This window comes from Ovis canadensis, chromosome 13, assembly GCF_042477335.2.
Source record: "Ovis canadensis isolate MfBH-ARS-UI-01 breed Bighorn chromosome 13, ARS-UI_OviCan_v2, whole genome shotgun sequence".
NCBI classification, from domain to species: domain Eukaryota; kingdom Metazoa; phylum Chordata; class Mammalia; order Artiodactyla; family Bovidae; genus Ovis; species Ovis canadensis.
Genome location: NC_091257.1, coordinates 74,751,580 through 74,777,624, shown reverse-complemented (window position 1 = coordinate 74,777,624; position 26,045 = coordinate 74,751,580). Strand labels below are relative to the sequence as shown.

Sequence of the window (26,045 nt, the reverse complement as noted above, 5' to 3'; positions counted from 1 at the left end):
GATTTCATGGTAATCAAAGCCTGCCTCAGTGGGAAACGTACTGTACAACATGCTGGTGATACTCCTTCAAATTTTTTTTTTTGGTTGTTTTTATTTTTTTCTTTAAAGTCCATTGATCATCACAAAAACCCAGGAAATGCAACTAAGGAGAAAACAAATGTCCAACTGAGATCTAAGAACCCAGAGCTACGGAGGAGACGTGGCACTGGATGCAGGGTGTGCAGGAGTGGGTGGAAGGGTGGTCCCCACAGGGCAGCTGGCCATGGGAGACACGGGGGGAGATGAGGCTGCTGGCTGGGCCTGGCAGTTATGTTAACCGCTGCACGATGACGGCATTGAGCAGGTTGGCTTCCTTCAGCGTCTGGTTCTCGTCAGCCAGCTCTTTGTTTGGGAAGGTAGTCATAAGGACAAAGCTGGTGGCAGCCATGGCCGGCCGGGCGTCTACGATGAAGAGTCGGATGTCGCTGATCCTGGTGGAGTAGGGAGGCGGGTGAGTGGTGTTCTCTGCTGCCTGCTGCCCACTCCCACCCCTCACCCCCAGGCTAGAGGGAGGCCACATCACATCCCCAGGTCCCTTCCTCCACCCCATCCTCCACAGAGTGGCCAAAATGCTCATTTGGAAACACATGAGCTCATGTCACTCTTCTAAAATCCTTCAGAATTGCTCCTGTCTTCCTTGTTATAAACACCAACCTCCTGACTGTAGTCCCAAGTCCCGCCTAATTACACACCAGCCTCCTTCCCCCATTCTCCTACGTCCCCTCTTCAGTTCTTCATCGTGCTGTGCTCTCTGTTCACATCTGGTCCCTCCTCCCAGGGGCTTCTCTGCCTGATTCCTCTTCTATGATCCTCAATACACTTGCTCCACACTAACCTCATATGAAGCCTGTTAACACTCAAGGCAAGCCATTCCCTGGGCCCCACGTGGGTCCTGACTTATATGGCCTATGACTGATGAAATTTAGACACTGCTATTCTAGGGGAAAAAAAGAGTTGTTTTGCCAAATATCTTTACTGGCAACAGTCCTCTCCTGCTAATCCCTTCATCACTCTGTGCCTTGGCTTCCCCATCTTTAAGTTGCGGAGGCAGTTCGTTTCGATCTGGCCCAGATGAGCTGAGATAGAACAGGTATTCTAGAATTCTCCAAGTCCGGATTTCAGAGACCTTCATAGCCTAGAGGTTGTCAGAGGCCTCCTGGGGGTCAGGAGGTTGAGCAGTGGGATGAGTGGGATGCCGCATTTTGTCCCCTCCCCGCTCCATCAACCACAGCAGTTCAGATTTCATCTGTTCTACACTTGGGCTTTCGCATCAAACTTTCTATGAACAAACAGTTCAGAACAAATCCATCTGAGGAATCTGTGACCCACACGAGGGAGAGGGAGCAGTCACTGGCTACACTTAATGGAAGAGTGGGGACCAAAGGCTTCAGACGTGCACAGCTTCCTACCCCACTGCCTCCTCTGGAGAGAGCCTGGAGAGTCTGCTGGTGTTTAGGGGGAAGAACTGCTCCCTCTACTCACTTATCTGTGGGAACTTCTGGGACTCTCTTAGAATAAGCCAGGCCCCATAATGCAAGGTACCTGTGGCTGTGGTTAAACTTCTGCACCAGCCTCCCACCATCAGCAAGCCGTATCTGGATGTTTGTGGTAGGCTGTGACTCATCGATTGAGATGGAAGAGCTGGCTTTGGCTTCATTTTCTGCCTGCTGTGCTGGAGAGCTGGTATTCAATACCTGGGGGGCAGTGCTGAGGAGAGAAGATAGCATCAGGACATGAACAGAAACAAAGCCCCGGCAGGAGTGGAATCCTGTCAAGGATTTTTACTGAGCATTTGCTATGTCTGGTGCTGTCTGCTGCTACTGACATAAGGAGTGACAAGACAGAATCCCTGCTCTGATGGAAGTTAGAGGTCCAGCAGAATTCACCTCAACCCCCAGGTTACTGCCAGCTCCCTCACTCCTGGAGTTGGGCAAGTTACCAACCCCCTTCTTCCCTGATGTCCACAACTGAACAAGAGCTTGAAGGGAAGAAAGCAGTATGCAAGAAAGCCTGGGCTAGAAGAGACTGGGACCTGACGCTGGAGGACCCAACAGAAGCGGATGAGTTTTAGCCCCAGTGAGAGGCTAAGGGCAGAATGGGAAGGGGGTACTCCAAGTCTGCAACTGAGGTGGGTGTCACACAGCCTGGCAGGTGACTGTTGGGATGTCAAGGACAAGTCCAGATTCTTATCCTCTGATGGAATTCTCAGGCCTGCCTGCCCTAGCGCAGCCTCACTCATGTGGGTATCTCGTACTCATTGGTCAACTATCTGGAGACAGTTCAGATTTCTGGAAAGCCAACCAAGTGCCTGGCACTACAGGGACAGGGATTAATTATATAATATGAACAGGACATGGTGCCTGCTGCAGTGTGGAGAGCTCAGATCTTAGAATGAGATGGAGCAGGGTTTGAATTCACCCCCTAGCTATGGTGGTGTTGGGCTAGTTATTTATGCTCTTTGAGTTTCAACAAGAGTAGTAACGAGATTCTTTAACAAGGACTATTGTGAGAATTAAAGGGGTGTTATGCTCAGGGAGGTGGACAAACACAAAATGCACACAAATTCCCAATTCTCCACAACTGTGTGGAGGCGTTATCCTTATTCTCTTAGCAGATGTCCTGGCCTAGACCTCTGCAGAGAATAGAGGCCATTAGATGAGAATCCTCTTGCCTTCCCCCAAAGCCTCTAATTTGATCAGTTCCTCCACCTCACTTCTTCCTCTGAGCTTTACAACCTAAAAAGGGTCTTCTTAGCAAATCCAACTGAAAGTGCTTTCCTAAGTGTGTTCCCTGGGACTTGAGTCCCTTGAGTTATCTACAGGAAGGTTCTGGAAATGTCACATATTATACCAATAGTGTCAGAGGCCACTAACATATTAAAGGTCTTAAGAGGTCATAAAGAAACCTCCTGCAATGCAGGAGACCTGAGTTCGATCCCTGGTTCAAGAAGATCCCCTGGAGAAGGGAACTGCAACTCACTCCAGTATTCTTGCCTGGAGAATTCCATGGGCAGAGGAGCCTGGCGGGCTACAGTTCATGGGGTCACAAAGAGTCAGACATGATTGAAAGACTAACACTTTGAGAGGTTGTGAAGTGAAGGCAAACTTATTTGACCACCATGTTCTTTTTTCATGTTAACTTCCTGAAGATCATTTCATGGAACAGTCCACGAAATGTTGCCCCAGAGCACACAGTCAGCAAGGAAGAACTAAAAACTGAACTTACTTTCTGTGAACATAAAACATCTGGAATTATAGAGTGGAGATCAGAAGAGAACGCTGGCCACAGTTATTGGCTATGAGAAAAGCTTCTTCTATGTATCGACCTCACAACGTGTAGGACTCAAAAGATGAGACACACAGATAAATTACACCCATCACAGAAAGTTAAATGTTGCACCTGTAAATGCTTAAGATCTACTCTGTTCTGTTCAATAGTTTTAAAAGTATTAAGTCAACTCTCTAATTAGATTCTAAGTAGCCTGGCCCTCAACTGTTTATAACAGTTCCAAGTACGACAGGTACTCATTGAAGCTGCTGCCCGCCAGAAAGGCCTGAACGAGAGAGAAGCTGAACCACATGAATGCTCATTTCCTTTGTAGTGGGAATAAACTGGGCACTAAGGTGCTCTGCTGCCACAATGCTGAGTCTTGAGGCCCTGTCACCTGTTTTACAAAGATGAGCACTGCAGCAAGCACGGTGAGCAGCCGAGCTCAACCCAGCAGCAGTGACGCCCTCACCCCATCCCAAGTGCACTCGTGGTGTTTGCTACTCGAAATCAAATGCAGGCTTCTCAAATCTTCAGATAGTTCCCATCCAAACAAACAAATGCAAAACCTAAAACAAAACCTAAATTCATGCAACTGAAAGATTTTTTTAAATTTCTGAACTGAGAAAAATCTACTTATTCACTTTATTTTTCTAGGTAATTGGAGAAAAAACAAGGATTGACCGATTTTTGAGGGAAACTTGAGAAAAATTTCTTAAAACAGTTGGCTTCCTGATCATTTTATTTAGTAAGACAACGATGGAAAGCACAGTAAAATTTATTGGTAAAACTAAAGCTAGAACTGAAAATCAAAGTGGAACTGGCAATGAACATTTATTTAGCTGACAAGCATCATGTCTGATTATCAAGCCCTGTTGATTCATCATCTGCACTAACAACGTAGTCCCATCTTAAAACAGGGCTTCCCTCGTGACTTAGACGGTAAAGAATCCACCTGCAACGTGCGCGGAGACGAGGGTTCCATCCCTGGATCGGGAAGATCCTCTGGAGAAGGGGGTGGCTACCCACTCCAGTATTCTTGCCTGGGAAATCCCAGGGACGGAGGAGCCTAGCAGGCTACAGTCTATGGGGTCACAAAGAGTCAGACACGACTGAGTGACTAACACTTCACTTAAAATATCTTAATTTTTTGAGACGTATTGTCCTGTACACACAATACAGTTAAGACATTCCAAAAGCAGAAGCATTTTCGGTTAATATCATGAAGCCAGACAAACCCAAACTGCAAGGTGTTCTGAGTCCTTCCTTAAAACTACTGGTGGGTGAAAGAAGGGTACCATGTTTTGGAGGGCAATGTGAAGATCTTTTGAGCTACCTGTTGTACTACTTCCAATACAACATCAGGGGTATATAAAGATTTTATTAGATAACCACTGTAATGTTCATAATACTGATAATCACATAAGTACTTAATAGCAGGCACCAGTTAAGTTATGGCACATACAGAGGATAGAAAATTATGTTAGCATTAAAAAAACTATTGTAGAAATGCATTTACTGATCTGGAACAATAGCCAGACTACACTGACTAGGCAAAACAGAAGAGCATAGAACATTTGTTTGTACACACACACTGTCAGATACTAACTGGATATATCTGGCTGTTAGGTTTAAGAATAGCTTTTACTCTTTATCTGTATTTTCTATTTTAAAAAATAAACACACTTTATTTTCAATAATGTATGGGAAAAAAATTTAAGTGGTGCTCCACAAAGCCTACCACAACTGACAGGGAAGTCACAGATGGATCACTCTGAGAACAGCTGTCCCAGACTAACCCACAGCCCCCAATGTGGGAGATGAAGCGGTGAGAGCAAGGTGACTTCAGTATTTTGGTCCTGGTAAACCGCAGTCTTCTCTCTAATAGAGCTATGACCCTTGCTCCTGACGAGGCACGAATGGCCAGCAGGGAGGCAGAGGATTTGAGGAGAGGGCCAGTCAGAATCGCAAAGAGCACAGCTGTTGGCAGACCACACTCTGATTCCTGAACATGATGGTGAGGTGAGCAAGGGCAGCACCGAGTTCAAAAGCTGCCAGAGCTAGATCAGAAATAGGGTCATGCTGTGCAGAAGTGTGGGAAGGAGTGCCAATCAGAAGACCAGGCTCTAGTCCTGGTGGTACCGCAGGGAGCACTTAAAGGTAGCCCTTAGAGTCCAGGAGCCTCAGCTTTCCCTCTGGAAAGGATGGGCTGTACTGTGTGTCACCACGCTGAAAGCCTCTTGTGTGCACGGATCCCTCAGAAGAATACTGACCAAGTGACCCCATGCACAGCCAAAGCTGAGTGGGTCCCTGAGAAAAGGCTGCCTGTCTGTGGGTTCGTCAACGATCTGGTATGAGAGCTCTGCTGATCAGAGGTAACAGGAACTATCAATCAATCAGATCCTGTTAATATGAGGGGTTTGAATGCAAGACAGAGATAATGGCAGAGGACACAAGGCAAAAGAGTCACAGGGAATGACAAAGTAAGTGTCAGGAAGTGTTTAGCAGAGAAACAAAAATAAGAGCTCCCCTAACACTGGAGCTGCAGCCTGCACAGGGGCAACAATGTCCTTGAGCTTCCCTGGATCCTGAACGATGCTGCTGCAGGCTGGCAGGATTCCTTAACCCCTCTGAATCCTCACCTCAAGTGACCTGAATACGTGTGTCTGCTTCAGCCTTAGAGCCATTGAGGAGGTGCTCTCTGCCCTGAGCATCCTAGATGATCGAGTCCAAGCAGCGACGTGTTACCTTCACTGATCACTGTGGGACAATGCTCTACGTGCTCCTCCCAACAATAGTCAGGAGATAAGGACCCTTACTAGCCCCTTTAAGCTGAGAAAACTGAGGCTATACAGTCTAAGGTTATATGGCTAGAAAGCAAAGAAGAGATTTAGACTTAGGTTTGTTAACGCCAAAGCCTATGTTCTCATACTTTTCCTCCCATAAAGATAAAATCTGAAGTACTTTGTAATAAACAGTAAAGAGCTGCATCAAGTGAGCTGTGCACAGGGTCTGCTGGGCCCCAAAGGAGTGACCCACACAGTTCCACCCCACCCGTGCTGCTCCTTACCTGCCCAGTTTCTGACCCTCGCCAGTGAAGGCTTTGAAGGCTCCCTTGGGCTTCACGAAGTCCTCATCCCGATGGTCCTCCATGTCCAAGTTCACCTGCCCACCGTGAGCTAACCTCCGCAGCTCTGCTGGCACCTCTCTGTGGGAGAAAAGGCAGTGCTAGGGCCCACAAAGAGCAGGATGGGAATGACAGTGATGGGTACAAAAGGAGGAGAAACTTCTCATCTCCAACTGATGGGCCTCCATGGGGAGCTGACTGCTCTAGCGGCTGTCTGCCGCCCCCTTCTCTCATGCCTGCCTAGAGTCATATCTGGTGACTTGGCTCTGACCTAGGCCCGAAGCGGAAAAGTAGATACACAGGGTTTTAGAAGCAAATCTGTGAATCTGTTTCTCAATTGTGCTAAATCTACTTAAAAATTTAAATTTATTAAATAATAAACATTTGAATTGGTTTCTTCTTTCCCATCTGCCATCTCACTCACTGATATGGAACCTGAAGAAGCGTTTTTCTGCTCACCCTCTGCGAATAGACTCCAGAAACTGGGCATTGGATGGGTCTTGGTAGCTTCTGAGTTCACCATTGTCCAGGCTGAATCCAGTCTTCCAGAGCTTCAACACTACATGAACCTATGACAACAGGAGGTAAGCAGTCCATACATTGTCAGGAACCTGGCAAGCACACCAGTGTGAACCTGCAAATTAGTGAGTTTTTTACTATTTTACTGTGTCATTACTAAAACACACAGACAGACAAACATATATACTCATGCACAAGGAGAACAATCAACAACCAATGAAATAAGTATTAACGTAAAATAAGAAGGTGATATGGCACGAGTTAAGAGAATAGGCTTTGATTTAATCAGACCAGGATCTGCGTCTTGATCTTGCCACTCACTCACTAAGTGGCACTGAGCACATGACTCAATTGATTGAAGCTGTAGCTTCCTTATCTGTAGGGTTGCCAGCGTGCTTGGCACACAGCTCGTGCTCAACTACATTAGCATGGCAAATTTTACACGGACTATTTTACAGTCATTAAAAATGATATCTACAAAATTTGTTAACTCCCTGTACATAGCGACAGAAAAGGGTCTAGAGGGCTAAAGAACAACATATTAGCAGCTGCTGCCTCATATTAGCAGCTGGTAGATAGAATTTTTATTTCCTTCTTGCTTGACTTTGTTTTGGAAAAAACCCAAAATGATTAAAAACAAAAGCATTATGGAGACTAATGTTCACAAGGTCTTATGAAAACAATTATGGCACTGAAAAAGAATATATATAGCTGAGTCACTTTGCTGTTCAGAAGAAATTAACACAACACTGTAAATCAATAAAATAAAAATGTTCATGGCATAAACTTCAAAATTGACTCACAGCATTATTACACTTAGTAGAGAAGGGGGGACCTCCTATGCACAGGGGAAAAAGGACTGAATAACAATAAGAAGAAGTTTTAAAAGTATGTTTCAAGCCTCCCTGGTGGGGGTCTAAAGACCAAGATCTTTAGCCTTGTCCACACCACCAGAGAACCCTGGAATCACTATCCCTCTGCCTGAGACTCATGGAACGCTCAGAAAACTCCTTTATTTGTCCATCCACTCTGCCCACCTCAACTTATCCAGCTCCCCCTGCCACCATCCAGCCAGATGAGAGCTGTCTGTGATTCTCAGGTAAGCCTTTTCATTCATGGATGACACAGCAAATGTGCTGCCTCTTCCCTTTCAGAGGCTGCTGATTCATGGGATTAACTTCTCCCCCAAAGTGATTAAACAGTCCACGAGCTTCCCTACAGAAGATGGATGCAAAACAAAACGAAAAAGAAGATGGATGCACACTCACATCTTGGCCAGAATGCCGCCTCCTTTCTCCTGCCACGTAGGCAGACTCTTCCTCTGGTGCCGCTCCAAGGCGGTAGCCACCGCCTGCAAATGGCTATAAAAGACAAGTTCACAAACACCTAAGTAGTGGGTCAACAGTGATAAGGTTATTCAGACAAAATGTTATTTCAAGATTATTAACTAGGAAGTGTGCCTTCTCTGAGTAGCAAACTCAGAGCTACAGGGTCAGGATTGGGGTAAAAACTGGGAAGGTTTGGCTAGAGAGAGTGCTTCTTGGCTAAAGGGAATGGCTGCTACTAAGATCTAGTTAATCACGACCATGCTGGAATCTCAGTGCAGGATAACACCAGATACTTTTTTGATTTTCACAAAGAAAGCAGAAATTCAGATTTTATGTAAAACAGATGGCTACTGATTTAATTTAAAAAAATAAAGCAAGACATTAAATCAAGTTGATCAGGCCAAACAAAACAATTGGCAGAACCTGATTTAGACCACAGGTTTGAAAACTTTACCCCAAATCTTGATTTCATGTTAAAAGGTAAGAGAAATTACACTGCTCTTCTGCACAAGAGGAAGTGAGCAAATGGAAAACAAAAACAAATTCAGTCACTAACTATTGGGTGATGAAGGCCTCCTTCCCCCTGCTCTGGAACCTCAGTTCTATGGGCATAGACATCAACCCCCTATGCTCACTCTTGGTTTACTGGTCTCTCCAGGGCTCTTGGTCACTCGTTCCACAGCTACAGCTCCATGCTCCTTGGCACCTTTAAAGAGATCGTCCACCAGCTCGTTGGGACTTCTCTTCCTGGGAGGGCCAACAATCTGCTGTCCACTTCTCTCTGAGCCCCCAGCATAAAACCTGCACAGAAAATACACATCTAACACCAAATACGCTTAGAAAACATAACCGAGCATGTGTCAGGCTTTGGGCTAGGAGCTGGGCACAATGAGGCAAAGGGTACCAATGCTCATTTTTATGGAACTTACTGTCTAGGGGGAGACACATGTAAAGAGGCAGGCAGGCATACTGCAGTGTGAGCCACAAAAAAGGTAAGGAAGGGGTCTCTGGGAATACAGAATCGAGAACAGTCAAGGGTTCCCAGAAGGGTGTTTTCTGGGCTAAACCTTGAGGATGATGAGTTTATCAGGTAAAGAAACCAGAAAAGGGCATTCCAGGCATGCACAACAGCATATTAGCTCTAGGAATTAAACACCAACACTTTTCCAGGAGATGATCACTATGTTCACAGTAAGAAGCAGCTACCACTAGCAGCTCCGGATTAATGGTGGCAGTGGCGTGGTTAGTACAAGCAATAAGGTTCCACTGTTGGCTCTGTCACTGAGTGATCTGGGCAAGCCAGTGCATTGAGCTATACCTCACTTTCCTTCTTTGAAATGGAAGGGAAGAACCACATGCCCTACCTACCTGTTCCTTAAGTCAGGGCCGTGAGGTTCAAATCAGCGGATGTATGCAAAAGAACAAGCACAGAGTAATGCACACATGTAAGGTGGTTTGATACCGCACTGAGAGCTCACCCAAGCCTCACTTCGCCTTGCAATTCTCGCGACACACACCAGGAGGATGATAAGAGCGGGTACTGGAGGTGGTCAGCGAAGCTCAAATATAAGCCCCAAGATACCCACATCTGCTTTGTAATGGGCCAAGCAAAGCTTGAGATTAAGTTAGCACTTTAGTTTTTTAACCTGGGTTTGAAAATCTGCAGTCATATAGCTTTGGCTGGCTGCTTCCTTCTCACTCCTATTCACAGCTAAGTCAACAGCACATCTCAGTGGGGAGAACCGAGAATCTATAAAAATTAGCCTCAGCCTTCTATGTCTTGACATTACCCAGGGAATGGAGGCAAAACCCTAGGCCTTGGCATGAACAAGAGGACCAGTGTCATTAGGTCTGAAATGCTGAGGGACCAAAGAGGTAACTCTGGATGTGAAGTAAAAGGTCACTACCTGGAGGATGTGACCAGACAGGAGAACTAGGAAGAGGTTATTTAAGAGTTGGGCATTCACTTATGTGATGACACTGTCTTCCAAGGGGCATTAAAACACTGAAATTAACATTTATTCCTGAACTTTGAGTATATTTAAATAGAATGCTGAGGTAAGGCAAAACTCACTACATGGATGAAAACAAAGAATAGAACATATGCAATTTCTGAGCTCACTTCCCAAAGACTGACCACAATGAGGTAACTGCATTTCCATAATGGTTATTACACAATGTTCCTCAGGAATGTTTGACAGACCCAGGCAGATTCCATGGAGAACCAAAACCTGTAAAATGAGGCTGCAGCCAGTTCATCCTTGTTCATTCCAGGTAAAGTTCTATAAGGTCCTTATTATGGGATCTCAAAGCCCTGGCTTATGAACTAGGAACCTATGATCAAATACCTTAAAAATATTCATGGCCTTGACCCGGTATTTTCATTTCCAGAAACTAATATAACCTGATACACAGAGATGTTCACAGCATTGATATCTACAGTGTTAAAAAAACTGAAAATGATCTAAACATCAAACATTCCATATCATGGACTATTATTATAGTCAATGAAAACACTTATCAAGAATTTTAATGACATAAAGAAATATGCAGCATTATATATCAAGGTGTAGCATTAATACTACAAAAGCAAGAAATAAACTTATCTGACCTTCATCATGTAAAATACAGTATTAACAGGCTACCTTTATACACAGAACCAAGACTTAGTAGAAATATGCCAAAATATTAACTGTAGTAACCAAAGGGTGGGTGAGTGTTATATTTTTTTCATTATGCTGTATTTTCCAAAATGGACACCAGTTTTATTATAACATTCCTAAAGGTTAAAAGCAAGCCAACAAAAAACAGTACTCTGTATAACAGGGGAATATACATTTGTAAGCCCATTTTCCTGTTTATTATGTACTATATTACTTTTTCAATTAAGGAAAAACTGGAAGGAAATACACCAAAAGTATTGAAAAGTATTGATACCTGGCTACCTCCGGGTTGTGATACTATGAATGGCTTTTTTCGTTATAGATTTATTTCCTTTTCCCTAATATTCTTCAATAAATACATATTATTTTAAAAATTAAAAACAACAACAAAAAACAAACCTCAAATTAAAAAATGGTAAGAAGACAGGGATCACTTCTAAGCTACAGGGAGTAGAAAACTGTTCCTAGTATGTGTATGACTAGCCCACAACTAATGGTTAATGATAATAGAGCAGGTTTATCCTTCTAAGCCCTTCCAGGTAATTATCATAGAATTTCATGTGGACTGTGCCCCCAACAAAGACTCACCTCTGACCCTCCTCTTCCTCCTCGTCTTCATCTTGGTCATGAATGAGGTCTCTGAAGGATGTCACCCTATTATCACTGGAGACACAGAAAGGAGCAAATTGATCTCGGTTCAGTTCAGTTCAGTTACTCAGTCATGTCCAACTCTTTGCGACCCCATGAATCGCAGCACGCCAGGCCTCCCGGTCCATCACCAACTCCCGGAGTTCACTCAGACTCACGTCCATCGAGTCAGTGATGCCATCCAGCCATCTCATCCTCTGTCGTCCCCTTCTCCTCCTGCCCCCAATCCCTCCCAGCATCAGTCTTTTCCAATGAGTCAAGTCTTCGCATGAGGTGGCCAAAGTACTGGAGTTTCAGCTTTAGCATCATTCCTTCCAAAGAAATGCCAGGGCTGATCTCCTTCAGAATAGACTGGTTGGATCTCCTTGCAGTCCAAGGGACTCTCAAGAGTCTTCTCCAACACCACAGTTCAAAAGCATCAATTCTTTGGCGCTCAGCTTTCTTCACAGTCCAACTCTCACATCCATACATGACTACTGGAAAAACCATAGCCTTGACTAGACGGACCTTAGTCGGCAAAGTAATGTCTCTGCTTTTGAATATGCTATCTAGGTTGCTCATAACTTTTCTTCCAAGGAGTAAGCGTCTTTTAATTTCATGGCTGCAGTCACCATCTGCAGTGATTTTCATGGGGAGTTAAAAAAAGGTAACCCCCATCATCAACTGCCAAAAGTTGCAGACACTGAGGTTTAGGTTTTTCGGTGGGGCAGGAAGAGGATCTAGGTGGAAGAGGGTTATCTCTCATGTTTATACGCTAAACAATGTGATATTTATTTATTCAAGGTCACCCAGAACTAAGAATAAATAGGAAGTATATCAAGAAGTAAAGTGGAATCCAATTTAAGCTCTCCTAGGGGAGAGGAAGGAACCGGATAGGGACTGTACTACTTTAAAAACATACTACCGGATAGTGATTTTCATCATATAATTTTTAAATATTGGGGGGATGCCTGTGTGTCAGGCACTGAACTGGATGCTAGGTCTATAAAATTATCAGGCACAGTTCTTACCCTTTAGTTGCTGACAGGTTAGTGGCACTCTGGCCTGGAAACCATCCATTAAATACTGTGCAATAGGGGCTGTGACAAAGGAAAGCACATGGGACGTGAGAGCAGTCTTCTGTTCTAGGTGGGGCTGGGGGTGGTATCAAGAAAAGCTTTGCAGAGAAATGCGGCATTTGGACCTAGGGCTGATGAACGAGAGGCCCATCAGTCACCTGGATGATGGACGGTGGTGATGGTGGGGAAAGGGGACCAGCAGGGCATTATAGGAAAGCAGTACAGGCACACACAGAAACCAGAGACAGCAACACATTAAAGGACAAATCAAGCAACAGAAATGACACAAATATGTGCGTGAAGAGGCCCCTGTCTGCTTCTGCTGTAGGTTCGTCGAGTACAGGGTGCAGTGGAGAGGGCCCACTAAACACATTATGAGAAAGGTTAACCCCCTCCTCTGATGCTGTCTTATACTGCCACTTTTTTCCTAGCTTAGATTTGTCCTCAAGGACCAATCTTAGTTTTTCAAGAATCATGAGACATACAATTTATAAAAACATTTTCTATTTCTTATGGGGAAAAAAGTTGTTTCTCTTTAATACAAGGGGAAGGGGGTAATAGCAATTTAGTGAGGCCAACGAGTTGTTTACTCCCATTCAGTCTTGAAGAAAGATTTATTTCAGGGAGACAATCAGAGGACAGAATACCTTCTGAGGCTCTACCAACCAGACATAGGAGGACAAACAGCAAATTGTGTAGCAAATACATTCCTGCCTGAGTGAGCTGAGAGCAACCTCCTGGGCATTCCTTCATGCTCTACACAATATGGCCTAAAAGGGTGCAAGTGATTAAGATCTGTACTAGTGCCTTAAAGGCCTGTTGTTTAGTCACCAAGTCGTGTCCGACTCTTTTGTCATCCCCTGGACTACAGCCTGCCAGGCTTCTCTGTCCATGGGATTTCCCAGAAAAGAATACTGAAGTGGGTTGCCATTTCCTTCTCCAGGGCATCTTCCCAATCGAGGGATCGAACCCAGGCCTCCTGCATTGGCAGGCGGATTCTCTATCACTGAACACCTGGGAAAGCTAATTTCACTCATTATTCTTCCCAACGGATTTTTCTACAGATGCTCAGCTTATCATCTATGGGAAAAATAAAAATTCTCTATCTCTCCATTGTTAAACACCTTCAAATACACATGTGTACAGGGAAAAGACCCTGATGCTGGGTAAGACTGAAGGTAGAAGAAGAGGGTGACAGAGAATGAGATGGCTGGATGGCATCACTGATTCAAGGGACACGAACTTGGGCAAACTCTGGAAGAAGGTGAGGGACAGAGGTGTGCTGCAGTCCATGGGGTCACAAAGAGTTGACACAACTTGGTGACTGAACACCACCACCACCACCAGCTTGAGCAAACCACTTGCTCTGGCTATAGGCCTCTTTCCCCAAAAGTTCTCGATCCCAGCTTAGCTTCCAACTCTGGGATCTTGGACATACTTACTGAAATTCTCCAAGTCTTCATTTTCTCATGTGAAAATGGAACAACCAGCACCAACTTGGCGGGCTTGCTGTGAACAGCTGGGGTGCTGGTGGACAGTGTGGCACATTTCAAGTGCTGCTCCTGAGCAGCAGTTATCAAACCGCTGGTCCTTGAACTAGGAGCATCAGCATTTACCCTCGAAATTCAGACAGATGCAAATCCTTCACCCTTACCCTAGACCTCCTCAATCAGAAACCCTAAAAGGAGTATCTAGTAATCTGGTTTTAGGAGTCCTCCAAGTAATTCTGACACACGCTCAAGTCTGAGGACCACTGTTCTGGAGTAATGTTCTGAGAGTTACCTTAACAGTACAGATGTCCTAGGGACATCACCAATTTAAGGATACTGGGTCTTGTATCTTCCACAAATTGGCAAAATGTCTCAGAAATTTCAACTTTTCAGGATCAGAACTCTATCTTCCAGGCACCCTGAAGCAGCACAAAGGTGCTCTGTCAGGTAACATTTTCTGCAGTGACAGAAATGCTGTATCTGTACTGTCCAATATGGAAGCCACTAGTCACATGGGGCTATTGAGCATTTAAAATTCAGTAACTGAGCATGAATAGCTGAATGTTTATTTTATTTAATTTTAATTAATTTAAACAGCTACCTGAGGCTAGAGACTACCATATCAGACACTATAGTTTTAGAGAATCAGACAACGGTGGTCCCTAGCATTTTAAGAAAGTACAGTTTTATTGAATGAAAGAAGAAAAAAAAGGAAGAAATAACAGCATTCCTCTTACTCAACCCTGTGCTCGGTACAGGGGTGGGAGATACTGGACAAGAAGGTAGTTAGCAGAAGCAGAAGTTTTGGATTTAGACGAGTTTGGGTTTGAATTTGCTGTAAGGGCAAATGTGTTACTCATACTAAGACTCAGCATCCAGACCCGTGAAATGGTGAGCACCCTGCCTACTTCCACAGTGGTTACTGAGGTGTAAAAGAAGATAATGTATGAAAGAGTATCTGGCAGGGCCAAACAGATGGTGGGTGCTTCTGAAATACTAGCCCTTCCACCTCTAGGAACTTACAATTTACTCAGGGAGAAAATATTCTGGTAATCCTCAGAAGAATTCAAAACACAGGAGAGATGTCATTGAGTAGCATGCAGATATGGGTTGTGAATGGAGTTTGTGCTGCCTCTGGGTTTGGGGATTACATACTTAGTAGAGAAGGTGGGGAGGGAGCTAAACATGAAAGGACACCAAGGATTTGCACAGGTGGAAAGGAAGCAAGAGACTAGGCATGTCGAGTCAGATGAGAGGCTCAAACAAAAGCAGAAGAAACAAAACCTAAGGCAGAACTGAGACACCAAACAAATCAGCTGGTTGAAATAAAGATTTAAGAAAGGAGGAAAAGGGGGATAAGATGAGGATGGCAGGTTCACTGCAAACTCCTGAGGATGCTGAATGTCCACAGGCAGAGGCAGTACATCATTCTGGCTGAGAGCTGAATGCTGGAAGCAGAAACATCTGCTTTTAAATCCTTGTTTGACTAGCTGTGTGATCTTGGGAAGAAGCCCAGCTTCAGTGTTTTCATCTGTGAAATGGGAAAAATAACAGTAGCCACCTCACAGGGTTGTAGTAAAGCATTAAAAAGATGTAGATGTAAAAGCTTAACCCAGTGCCTGGCAGCTGGTAAGTGCTCAATAAATGATAACTGTTATTATTGAGGAGTTCAGACTTTCTCCTGTAGCTACGGTTAACCTTTTTATGTCCCATAGCCCTCTGAGTATCTGATAAAAAGCTAGGAATATTTTTGCCTGAAAAGGTTCAACATATATACAAGTTATTATGTACAATTTCAGGTAATTTATGGACCTTCTGACATCCATTTCATAGATCCCTCCTAGGGGGTTAGCCTCCATGTTAGGAGCTTACTAACTGAGTGCTGTGCACGGAGGCAGTGACAACGTGAAAGAGTAAAAGATGACAGTCGCGGGCGGGGAGAGCTCAGCAGCAGGCTAAGTGTCCTGCAACAGTCAGGTCAAGGGGGAAAGGCAGGCCCCATACAGAGTTCCTCTTGGGTGCTAACACATGCCTGCCTTCTCCTGAGAATGCAATTAGCATTTACCATCTGCACAAGGACAATGATGTAACACATGGTGCGTTCCCTCTCCCTTTTCCTTAGTTTCACCTAAGCCCAGTACCAAGTCTGAGGCTTAACTAAAGCAAAGTAAGACCTTTAGAACTGCATGTGTGTGCAAGTCTTTTACTTCTCTTGGTCTTAATAATAAACTCTATTTCCTTGGTTCTTTAACTCTTCTTAACATATGAACTTGTGGAATGAGACAGGGAACAAATAAAAGAATGGGGAAGGTGAGAATGGATGCTAATAATGGTAATACTAAAATGACAGTAATAGCCGTTAACATGTTCCAAGTTGTATTAACTCATTTATTTGCCCATGTGAATAGGCACTACTATCCTTCCCATTTGACAAGTAATGAAACTGAAGGACTGGCGATGTTGAGTAACCTGCTCAGGGTCACAAAGCTCTCCAGTGAGCTGGGATTTTGAAGGTGGGCGGTCAGGCTTCCGGCCTAGGCTCTAACATGAATGTGGGTGGTGAGGCTCCAAGCCCAGGCTCTAACATGAAGGTGGGTGATCAGGCTCCCAGCCTAGGCTTTAACATAAAGGTGGACGGTCAGGCTCCTAGCCTAGGCTCTAGTATGAAGGTGGGCAGTTAGGCTTCAAGCCCAGGCTCTAATAAACCACTGTTTGGATTAGACTTTGGGTCTACCAGAGAAGACAGGTATGAACATGTGACTGACATCACAAGCTAGGTTTCCATTTCTCCTCCTCTCTATTTCTGTGCCAACACCCAACAGTAATCTGGTGTGCCTGTGAAAGACACTGCAGGAAATCAGCTGTCTCTATGAGCAGCTGCAGATGAGCCCTTACCCTACCAACCAGGTCCCAGACAGTAACATCCTGCTGTGTCATCAATGACACCTCACAGGTTAGCATCTATGAACAAGTGAAAGATGTCCTGCCTATGTCTCTCCTCTGGAAATAGAGAAGTGAAGGAAACAATGACAGCTGGGATTAGTGTTCCTTCTTAAAAGAGGGGAAATCTAATTTAAATCTCAGATGTCCTCAGAGAGAAACACAATTTATCACTTCACACCAGCAAAGAAACCCTATATATGTGTTCTGGAGTTGAACGCAAACTCAAACTAATTGAGGACATACACCAGAGTAGAAAAGGCTTCAGCAGAGAAAGGAGATGTGGTTCACACACCTTTAAAGGAAGAGGCCCAGCCTGTCTCATGAAGTCCTGCAATAATTACTGCAATGTGCAGATCACAGTAGTGATCTGCTCTAAGGATCTTGGAGTCAGGGCGGCCAGGACAGGGGATGCAAATGAGATCACAAAGGTTAACACTGCTTCACAAAATAAGACAAGGTCTCCCTAATCAATTTGGGAAAGAGCGGGTTAACAGGTTTAGTTTTTCTAAGTCTTTTTAATAGGGTAATAGGCATCCTGAAATATTTAAAGAGCCTTTTTAAAGTCATCTGGCCTAATCTTTTACGTCTACAGCCTCCCTGAAAGGAAGCACTTCAGCTTCAACTTAAAAACTTTCAGAGATGGAGAAGCCACTCCTCACATTTCATAAATAAGAGACCTCCCCCCAAACATTTGAATAGTTGGTTCTGTGGTTTCCTCCAGGACTGGATCATAAAGCACACTCAGTTAAGAATCCCATACCTCCACACCAAAGGAATATCTTGCAAGAAACTACTACCCACCAGTCAGTCTTTCTCCCTCAAACCCACTAGTCCAGGTCCCCAGGCCTGAACCCTCTGTCAAATCAGGAAAGTCCACCACTGCTGGAAGCACACCAATGTAGCAGTAACTGAAGTTGGCCCTTACCTGGGGGCTGTGCCTCTGGATACTGAACTGGGGGTTGCCTGCGAAATGGTCACAATGTCTTCGTCCCCTCCATCCTCATAAAAGCTTGCTAGGGCGATCTGAAACAGACAGGCAGTAACATGGGATCCTTAAACAGGCCTTCTTCTAACATATTCCCTTTGAACACAAAGGAGCAAAGACACAAAAATAAGGCCCACGCTTATAAGGCAGTCTGTATCTGGTGAGCCATAGAAAATAAAACCAAAAGATTAGTGGCCCAACTGTTTTCATATCACCTGAAACAAATTCCACCTACTAAAGGAAAAAGAAGGCAAAAAGGAAAGCTGGGATGGAGACACTGCTCAATGTCACTTTATGAGGAAATGTGATCTAGTAGAAGCAGTGTACATTTACTGAACACTATTTATGTGCTGCGTTGTTCTGCGTGCAACTCTATCTGTGCTAACTTATTTAATCCTTACAGAACCCTATGGAGTTAGTGCTATGGTCATCTCATCTTGTAGCTGACAGAGAAGTGGTGGGAAGAAAACTGTCTGAGGTTACACAGTTGGTAGAGTGGAGCCAGGACTGATCCCAGGCACTCAGGCCCTTGCTCTCTGCTCTCAGGTGACAGCCAGGAGTTGGAAACTGTGAGGTCACTACAGATGACTACTCTTACTTTTTCTCTGAGGCTGTTTCATAGTCTGTGCAACGGGGACACCCATCTCACCAACTGTGCAAAATGGATGAGAGGATCCATTAACATTTATGCACAGTCATGTCTTAGCTCTATACATACAGAAAGAATATGGACCTCTTTTAGCCATTTGTGACTGGATGTTTCATGCATGGACTCAATGCATAGGTATTTATTAATCACTGCTTCCCTGGTGGATCAGACAATAAAGAATCTGCCTGCATTGCAGGAGACCCGGGTTCAATCCCTGGGTAGGGAAGATCCCTTGGAGAACGGAATGGCTATCCACGCCAGTATTCTTGCCTGGAGAATCTCATGGACTGAGGAGCCTGGCGGGCTATCGGCTGCAGTCCATGGGATCGCAGAGTCAGACAGAACTTATCGACTGACACGCTGCACAATGAAGTAAGAGCACAATGAGGTCTACAGAGATGACAAGACAAGGCTCCTGTCCTCAAGGTCACCACACTGCAGGAGACAGGGAGCTGCGGTGGGACACAACCAGCCTGTAGGAAGCAGCGTGCCTTTTACAGGACACACTTCAGCAAGCCAGCCAGGATGCACTGTGCTACGTGACATGCACTGAACTGGTATCAAGAGGGGTCTATGTCCAAGTCGTGGGCAAGTCACGTCACATACGTGAGCGTGCTCCCACACTAGCAGCATGAGGAGACGGAGACTGATGACCTGCCAACTGTAACACTGGGAGCTTCTAGGTCTTTCAAGTAGAAGCTGCACTTTGCATTTTCACCCAGCACAGGGGCTTTACACCGTATGTCTATGCAGTTGTGATGCTTTACCTAACTTTATGCTTTCGTGAAGCATGTAAATGGTGAAGTCAGCAGACCCAGTTCACATCCTAATCCCTGGGTGTGTGACTTTGGGCCTATCACTTGCCTTCTCAGCTTCCAATTCATCAATTTCCTCAAATGAAGACGTTTTCTTCACTTCACAGTGTGGCGAGGATAAACCAAATCATGTATGTAAAGTGCCAGGGCACGTGGTGGCAGAGCTTAATAGAGCTTGGGCTCTGGTATCAGACAGAACTGAGTTCTAATGCCATTTCTTCCACCTGGTAGCTAGTGAGGCTTTCAGCAAATTACTTAACTTCCCTAAACCTCAGCTTCAAAGTGCAATGCTTAAATAATTTAAGATACATAAAGCTCATGGTTCAGTTCAGTTCAGTTCAGTCGCTCAGTCGTGTCCAACTCTTTGCAACCCCATGAACTGCAAATAACTTAAGATACATAAAACTCATGGTAGGCACTCAATAAATATTAATCATCATCATCCATCGAAGATGTAGGTTGGCCAAAAACATGTATGCAATTCTTTCTACAATTAATCACTGAGTGAGTGCCTATTACATGTCAGGTGTTGTTCTAGACACAGAGGATTCAACAGTTTACCAAAATCCCTGCCTGGTGTAGTTTATCTTAATCTTCTCAATCAGTAAGTATTTTATGTATGGCTAATACCTGCCAGTGAATTACACGATAAGCTCCAAGAAGACTCCCATTTTACAGAGAAGTTACTCAATAAAGATGAATAGGATCCAACTTTGCGTCACAACCCAGTTTCTCACAGCATGTAGGTACAGAGGGGGCGTGTGACTGGGGCTGCGGAAATCGAAATGAACGAGCACCTCGTGCCCCCGCCGCCCCGCTCCACTCGGGAGCTGGTCAGTCCGGCCCGGGCTGCAGCTGAGACTTGGCGCGGCAGCCACGCCCCCAGGGTCCCCGTCTCCACGCGGGCTGCGGCAGTGCCCAAAGGCTCGCCTACCCGAGAGCCAGGCAGAAAGGGAAAACGAGGCCCGACAGACCAGGTCAGTCCGGGCCTGGGCTGGCCTGCGTTTCCCCTCGCCCAGGACGAGCTGGCGACGCGTGGCAAGCGGCCCCAGGACGCTGAGGCCTGGGTCGGGCCGCAGCCCGGCGGGATGACTGTGCGCTTCGGCCGCCGAAGGCTTGAGGCACCAGGTGTCTGCTCCCCATAGTATCCTACCTGCCCGACGCGGCCCCCCTCCCGGCGCTACCTGCAGGTCCCAGCCGGCCGACTCCAGGAAGAAGCGGGCCCGATCCTCCTCGGCGCCAGTCACCGCCACGAACTCCCTCAGAGCGTCCTGCCGCTCCGCCGCCATCTTCGCCCGGTGCGCCGCCCAAACTGCCCCGGGTATCACTGCACAGCCTCAGCCCCGCCGCGGCGTTCCGCCCTCCGCTTGACCAGGTCCAGCCGAGTGGAGCCTGCCCGCAGGCCCCGCCCCATACAGTGCCTAACGCAAAACCTTCCGTGCGGGAAACGCCGCCTCTCTGCGCCCTCTGGCGGCCGCAGCCCGGACCCTCAGTCTAACGGCGGGGAAGGGAGGGCAGGGAGGATGAGAGGCGGGGCGGGTCCTCCACTGTGTACCTGTGGAATGAAAGATCCCCAGAGGATTCAGTTTCACATTATTCATTGAGTCGTTTCCTCATTTCATTAGTTTATTCTTTCGTTCATTCACTTGTTCAACTGAATGGAACCAAGGGCCTGGTGCTCTTTCAGTTCAGTTCAGTTCAGTCGCTCAGTCGTGTCCGACTCTTTGTGACCCCAGGGACCTGCAGCCCGCCAGGCTTCCCTGACCATCACCAACTCCCGGATCCTACTCAAGCTCATGTCCATCCCATCACCGATGGGATGGTTGGATGGTGATGCCGGATGGTGATGCCATCCAACCATCCCATCCTCTGTCGTCCTCGCCTCCTCCTGCCTTCAATCTTTTCCAATGAGTGGATTCTTCACCTCAGGTGGCCAAAGGATTGGAATTTCACCTTCAGCATCAGTCCTTCCAATGAGTATTCAGGACTGATTTCCTTTAGGATTGACTAGTTTGTTCTCCTTGCAGTCCAAGGTACTCAAGAATCTTCTCCAACACCACAGTTCAAAAGCATCAATTTTTCAGCGCTCAGCTTTTTTATAGTTCAACTCTCACATCCATGAATAACTACTGGAAAAACCATAGCTTTGACTAGAAGGACCTTTGTTGGTACAGTAATGTGTCTGCTTTTTAATAAGTTGTCTAGGTTGGTCATAGCTTTTCTTCCAAGGAGTAAGCGTCTTTTAATTTCATGGCTGCACTCACCATCTGCAGTGATTTTGGAGCCCCAAAGAATAAAGTCTGTCACTGTTTCCATTGTTTCCTCATCTATTTTCCATGAAGTGATGGGACCAGATGCCATGATCTTCGTTTTCTGAATGTTGAGCTTTAAGTCAACTTTTTCACTCTCCCTCTTTCACTTTCATCAAGAGGCTCTTTAGTTCTTCACTTTCTGCCAAAAAGGTGGTGTCATCTGCATATCTGAGGTTATTGATATTTCTCCTGGCCATCTTGATTCCAGCTTGTGCTTCCTCCAGCCCAGCATTTCACATGATGTACTCTGCATAGAAGTTAAATAAGCAGGGTGACAATATACAGCCTTGACGTACTCCTTTCCTGATTTGGAACCAGTCTGTTATTCTATGTCCAGTTCTAACTGTTGCTTCTCGACCTGCATACAGATTTCTCAGGAGGCAGGTCAGGTGGTCTGGTATTCCCATTTCTTTAAGAAATTTCCACAGTTTGTTGTGATTCACACAGTCAAAGGCTTTGGCATAGTCAATAAAGCAGAAATAGATGTTTTTCTGGAACTTTCTTGCTTTTTTGATGATCCAGTGGATGTTGGCAATTTGATCTCTGATTCCTCTGCCTTTTCTAAATCCAGCTTGAACATCTGGAAGTTCACAGTCCATGTATTCTTGAAGCCTGGCTTGGAAAATTCTCCAAGCCAGTTTTGAGCATTACTTTTCTAGTGTGTGAGGTGAGTGTGATTGTGCGGTAGTTTGAGCATTCTTTGGCATTGCCTTTCTTTGGGATTGGAATGAAAACTGACCTTTTCCAGTCCTGTGGCCACTGCTGAGTTTTCCAAATTTGCTGGCATATTGAGTGCAGCTCTTTCACAGCATCGTCTTTTAGGATTTGAAATAGCTCAACTGGAATTCCATCGCCTCCACTAGCTTTGTTTGTAGTGATGCTTCCTAAGGCCCACTTGACTTCGCATTCCAGGATGTCTGGCTCTAGGTGAGTGATCACACCATTGTGGTTATCTGGGTCATGAAGATCTTTTTTGTATAGTTCTTCTGTGTATTCTTGCCCCCTCTTCGTGCTCTTACAGGGCTGGGCATTAGCAGGGAGCAAGACAAAGTCCCTGCCTTCTTGCTCTGGTGGAGGGAATGGCTACCCACTCCAGTATTCTTGCCTGGAGAATTCCATGGACAGAGGAGCCTGGCGGCCTACAGTCCATGGGGTCACAAAGAGTCGGACAAGACTGAGCGAATATCACTCTTGCTGTTCACGTTGTGAGAGCCTTGAACAAGGCACTCTCTCCCAACCCTTCCTTGACTCTTCATCTCAATCTGTGTTAAAAAATAAAAAAATGTCTGAGGGCCTGGAAGGCCCCTGTGAGGTGCACCAGCTAGCTCTCCATCTCATCTCCTAGGTTTCTCAGCAGCTTCCTCTGCTCTGGGCACACTGCCTTTCTTGCTGTTCCTAGAAGGTGCCAGACAGGTATTTGCATCAGAGCCTTTGTGCTCCCTTTGCCTGGAACACCCTTCCCTCATGGCTTCCTTGCTTTCTTCAGCCTCTGCTCCAAGGGCACCTTTTCAGACACAATCCTGTCACAGAGGTGCTCAGCTTCTTTGCCCTCTTTCCTCTTGCCACCCTCCCTGGGATGCTGTTATCTTCCTCCTCCCCTGGTCACTCTTTTACTTATTTATTTAGGCTGTGCTGGGTCTTCGTCACTGTGCGGGCTTTTCTCTAGTTTTGGGAGCAGGGGCCACTCTCTGGTTGCAGAGTGCAGGCTTCTCATTGTGGTGGCTTTTTTTGCAGAGCATGAGCTCTGGGGTGCACAGGCTTCAGTACTTGCGCCACATGGGCTCAGTAGTTGCGGTTCCCCGACTCGAGGGCACAGGCTCAGTAGTTGCGGTACATGGGCTTAGTTGCTTCAAAGCATGTGGTATCTTCCTGGACCAGGGACTGAACCTGTGTCTCCTGCATTGGCAGCCCGATTCTTTACCACTGAGCCATCCACTGGGCTTCCCAGGTGGCGCTAGTGGTAAAGAACCCACCTGCCAATGCAGGAGACATGAGAAACACAGGTTCGATCCCTGGGAAGATCCCCTGGAGGAGGAAATGGCAACCCACTCCGGTATTCTTGCCTGGAGAATCCTATGGACAGAGGAGCCTGGCGGGCTACAGTCCATGGGGTGGCAAGGAGTTGGACATGACTGAAGCAACTCAGCATGCAAGAGCCATCCACTGATCTGCTCTTGTTCATCCTTCTAGTTTCAGCTTGGGTATCCCCTCCTCAAGGATACCTTTCTACGTTCCTAGGCTCCATCAGACAGTTGCCAGTGAATGTCCTCTGGTGGCATGTTAAGTGTCTGTCTTCCCAAAGGGCCACAATCCTTGTGAACAGCAGGAGCTGTGACTGTTTCCAACACAGTATGGCTTTAGAACACACATGTGGTGTTAAAACCCAGCTGTTACTGCTTGTGTAATCTTGGGCAGATTACCTCTCTAAGTTTCAGTTTCCTGATGTGTAAAGTGGAACTCCTCATGGTTCCTACCTTAGAGGTATGAGAATTCAATGTGAACTGCTGAGAGCAAGGTTTGATGCTTAGTGAAAGTGAAAGTCGCTCAGTCATGTCTGGCTCTTTGCGACCCCATGGACTATACAGTCCATGGAATTCTCCAGGCCAGAATACTGGAGTGGGTAGCCTTTCCCTTCTCCAGGGGATCTTCCCAACCCAGGGATCAAGCCCAGATCTCCCGTATTGCAGGCAGATTCTTTACCAGCTGAGCCATAAGGGAAGCCCGATGCTTAGTGAGTCCTCAGCAAATGTTAGCTCTCATTTTATCTCCTGTGACCTGCAGTCACTAGCATTAAACAGCTGCTTATTGACTGTTGAATTAGTGAAGGAGTGAATAAATGAAACCTCAAGCATCTGCATAGCCAGGTGAGAAATGCAGGGATGAAAATCTGAGCATAAGGATGCAGGGCACATACCAGACTCCCGAGGAGGGTTAAACAGACTGTAGGATATGACCTAATTTCAATAAAGAAAACTTTTCATTTTCCATAAAACAGATGCCGTGTGGCTATGAGAAGTGGCAACCTTGAGACCCACAAACACACATTCTGGAGGTGTGGGGCTGTAGAGTGACTGCTTTTTAGTGTTAATCATGATTGTGGGCTTGGTCTTGAAGAGACACCAGTGAGCAGTAGTTTAAAGTGAGATCTTAGTTCCCTGCCCAAGAATTGGACCTGAGTAGCCTGGGTTTCCCTGGTGGCTCAGAGGGTAAAGCATCTGCCTACAATGCAGGAGACCTGGGTTCAGAACATCCCCTGGAGAAGGAAATGGCAACCCACTCCAGTACTCTTGCCTGGAAAGTCCCATGGATGGAGAAGCCTGGTAGGCTACAGTCCACGCAGTCACAAAAAGTCAGACACGACTGAGCAACTTCACTTCAGCCTGGATGAAAATTAGAAATCCTAGCTGCTAGACCACCAAGGGCTAGAGGCTGGAGGCAAAGTTGCCCTGGTATTTGCCTGTTTGAAAAATGAATTTCTCAAGGAGGCAAAACCTGTAAAAGCAGGTACGAAGTTTATTATTGGAGACATGGCACAAGTGAGAGAGCACACAAAGAAATGGTTTTGAAGCTGTTTCACTCAGATTGGGACTTGAACCCACGTGGCTGGGACTCGAACCCAGCCAAAACCCTGCCTGGTACTTGAACCCACGTGGCTGAGACTTGAACCCAGTGGAAACCCTGCTTGGGACTTGAACCCATATGAGTGGGACTCAAATTCAGCTATAACCCATGGTACCTGGTTTCAGGACCTAATGAAGCTCAGGTTCTTGCTGTCTCATCACAGAAAGAATTCAGTGGGAGACAAAATGATAGCTAAGGAGTGGATTTATTCAGATTCAGAGAGAGGCACACTCCACGGACAGAGTGTGGGCCATCACAGAGGGCAAGTGAGGCCCTGAAATGTGGTGGGGTTAGTTTTTATAGGCTGGGTGATTTCCTATGCTAATGAGTGGGAGGATTATTGCAACTATTTTGGGGAAGGAGTGGAGATTCCCAGGATTTGGGCCATCGCCCACTCCTTGGTCTTTTAACCGTGCCTTGGAACTGTCCTGGCACCTCTGGGTGTGTCATTTCACTTGCTGATTGAGGATCAAGGTCTAGTCTTGTCTGCCATCTTGGTCCCGTTTGATTCGAATTGGTTTATGTTGTGTCCTTGGGCTATGTCATTCTTTCAAAAGTTGTGCTCTGCCCCTTTCCCTCCT

The 26,045-nt window shown here is 45.9% G+C and overlaps 1 protein-coding gene across 2 annotated transcripts; it reads right to left on the bottom strand.

The window, feature by feature from the left end:
- Window positions 1-71: 71 nt before the first annotated feature.
- On the bottom strand, window positions 72-20,993 carry NSFL1C (NSFL1 cofactor). 2 transcript variants are annotated; one of them, XM_069546853.1, is made up of 9 exons: window positions 20,716-20,993; window positions 18,008-18,105; window positions 11,532-11,606; window positions 8,916-9,081; window positions 8,221-8,313; window positions 6,893-7,002; window positions 6,377-6,514; window positions 1,582-1,746; window positions 72-470 (listed from the first exon to the last, which is right to left on the bottom strand). In XM_069546853.1, exons 1-9 carry the CDS (start codon window positions 20,818-20,820, stop codon window positions 308-310), a joined length of 1,113 nt encoding a protein of 370 aa, XP_069402954.1. In that variant the 5' UTR covers window positions 20,821-20,993; the 3' UTR covers window positions 72-307. The 2 variants fall into 2 exon arrangements, with proteins under 2 accessions (XP_069402954.1, XP_069402956.1); XM_069546855.1 differs by lacking the exons at window positions 18,008-18,105; window positions 20,716-20,993 and adding an exon at window positions 12,602-15,670.
- Between the last annotated feature and the right edge of the window lie 5,052 nt (window positions 20,994-26,045).

Bases quoted from the DNA above. Each gene is read 5' to 3' on its own strand.
- NSFL1C (XM_069546853.1), bottom strand. From the start codon at position 20,820: ATGGCGGCGGAGCGGCAGGACGCTCTGAGGGAGTTCGTGGCGGTGACT. The intron at 9,082-11,531 runs GTGAGTCTTTGT...TTTTCTGTGCAG, and splicing joins GAGGAAGAGGAGGGTCAGAG to GTTTTATGCTGGGGGCTCAG. The intron at 7,003-8,220 runs GTGAGTGTGCAT...CTGTTGTCATAG, and splicing joins GGCGGCATTCTGGCCAAGAT to GTTCATGTAGTGTTGAAGCT.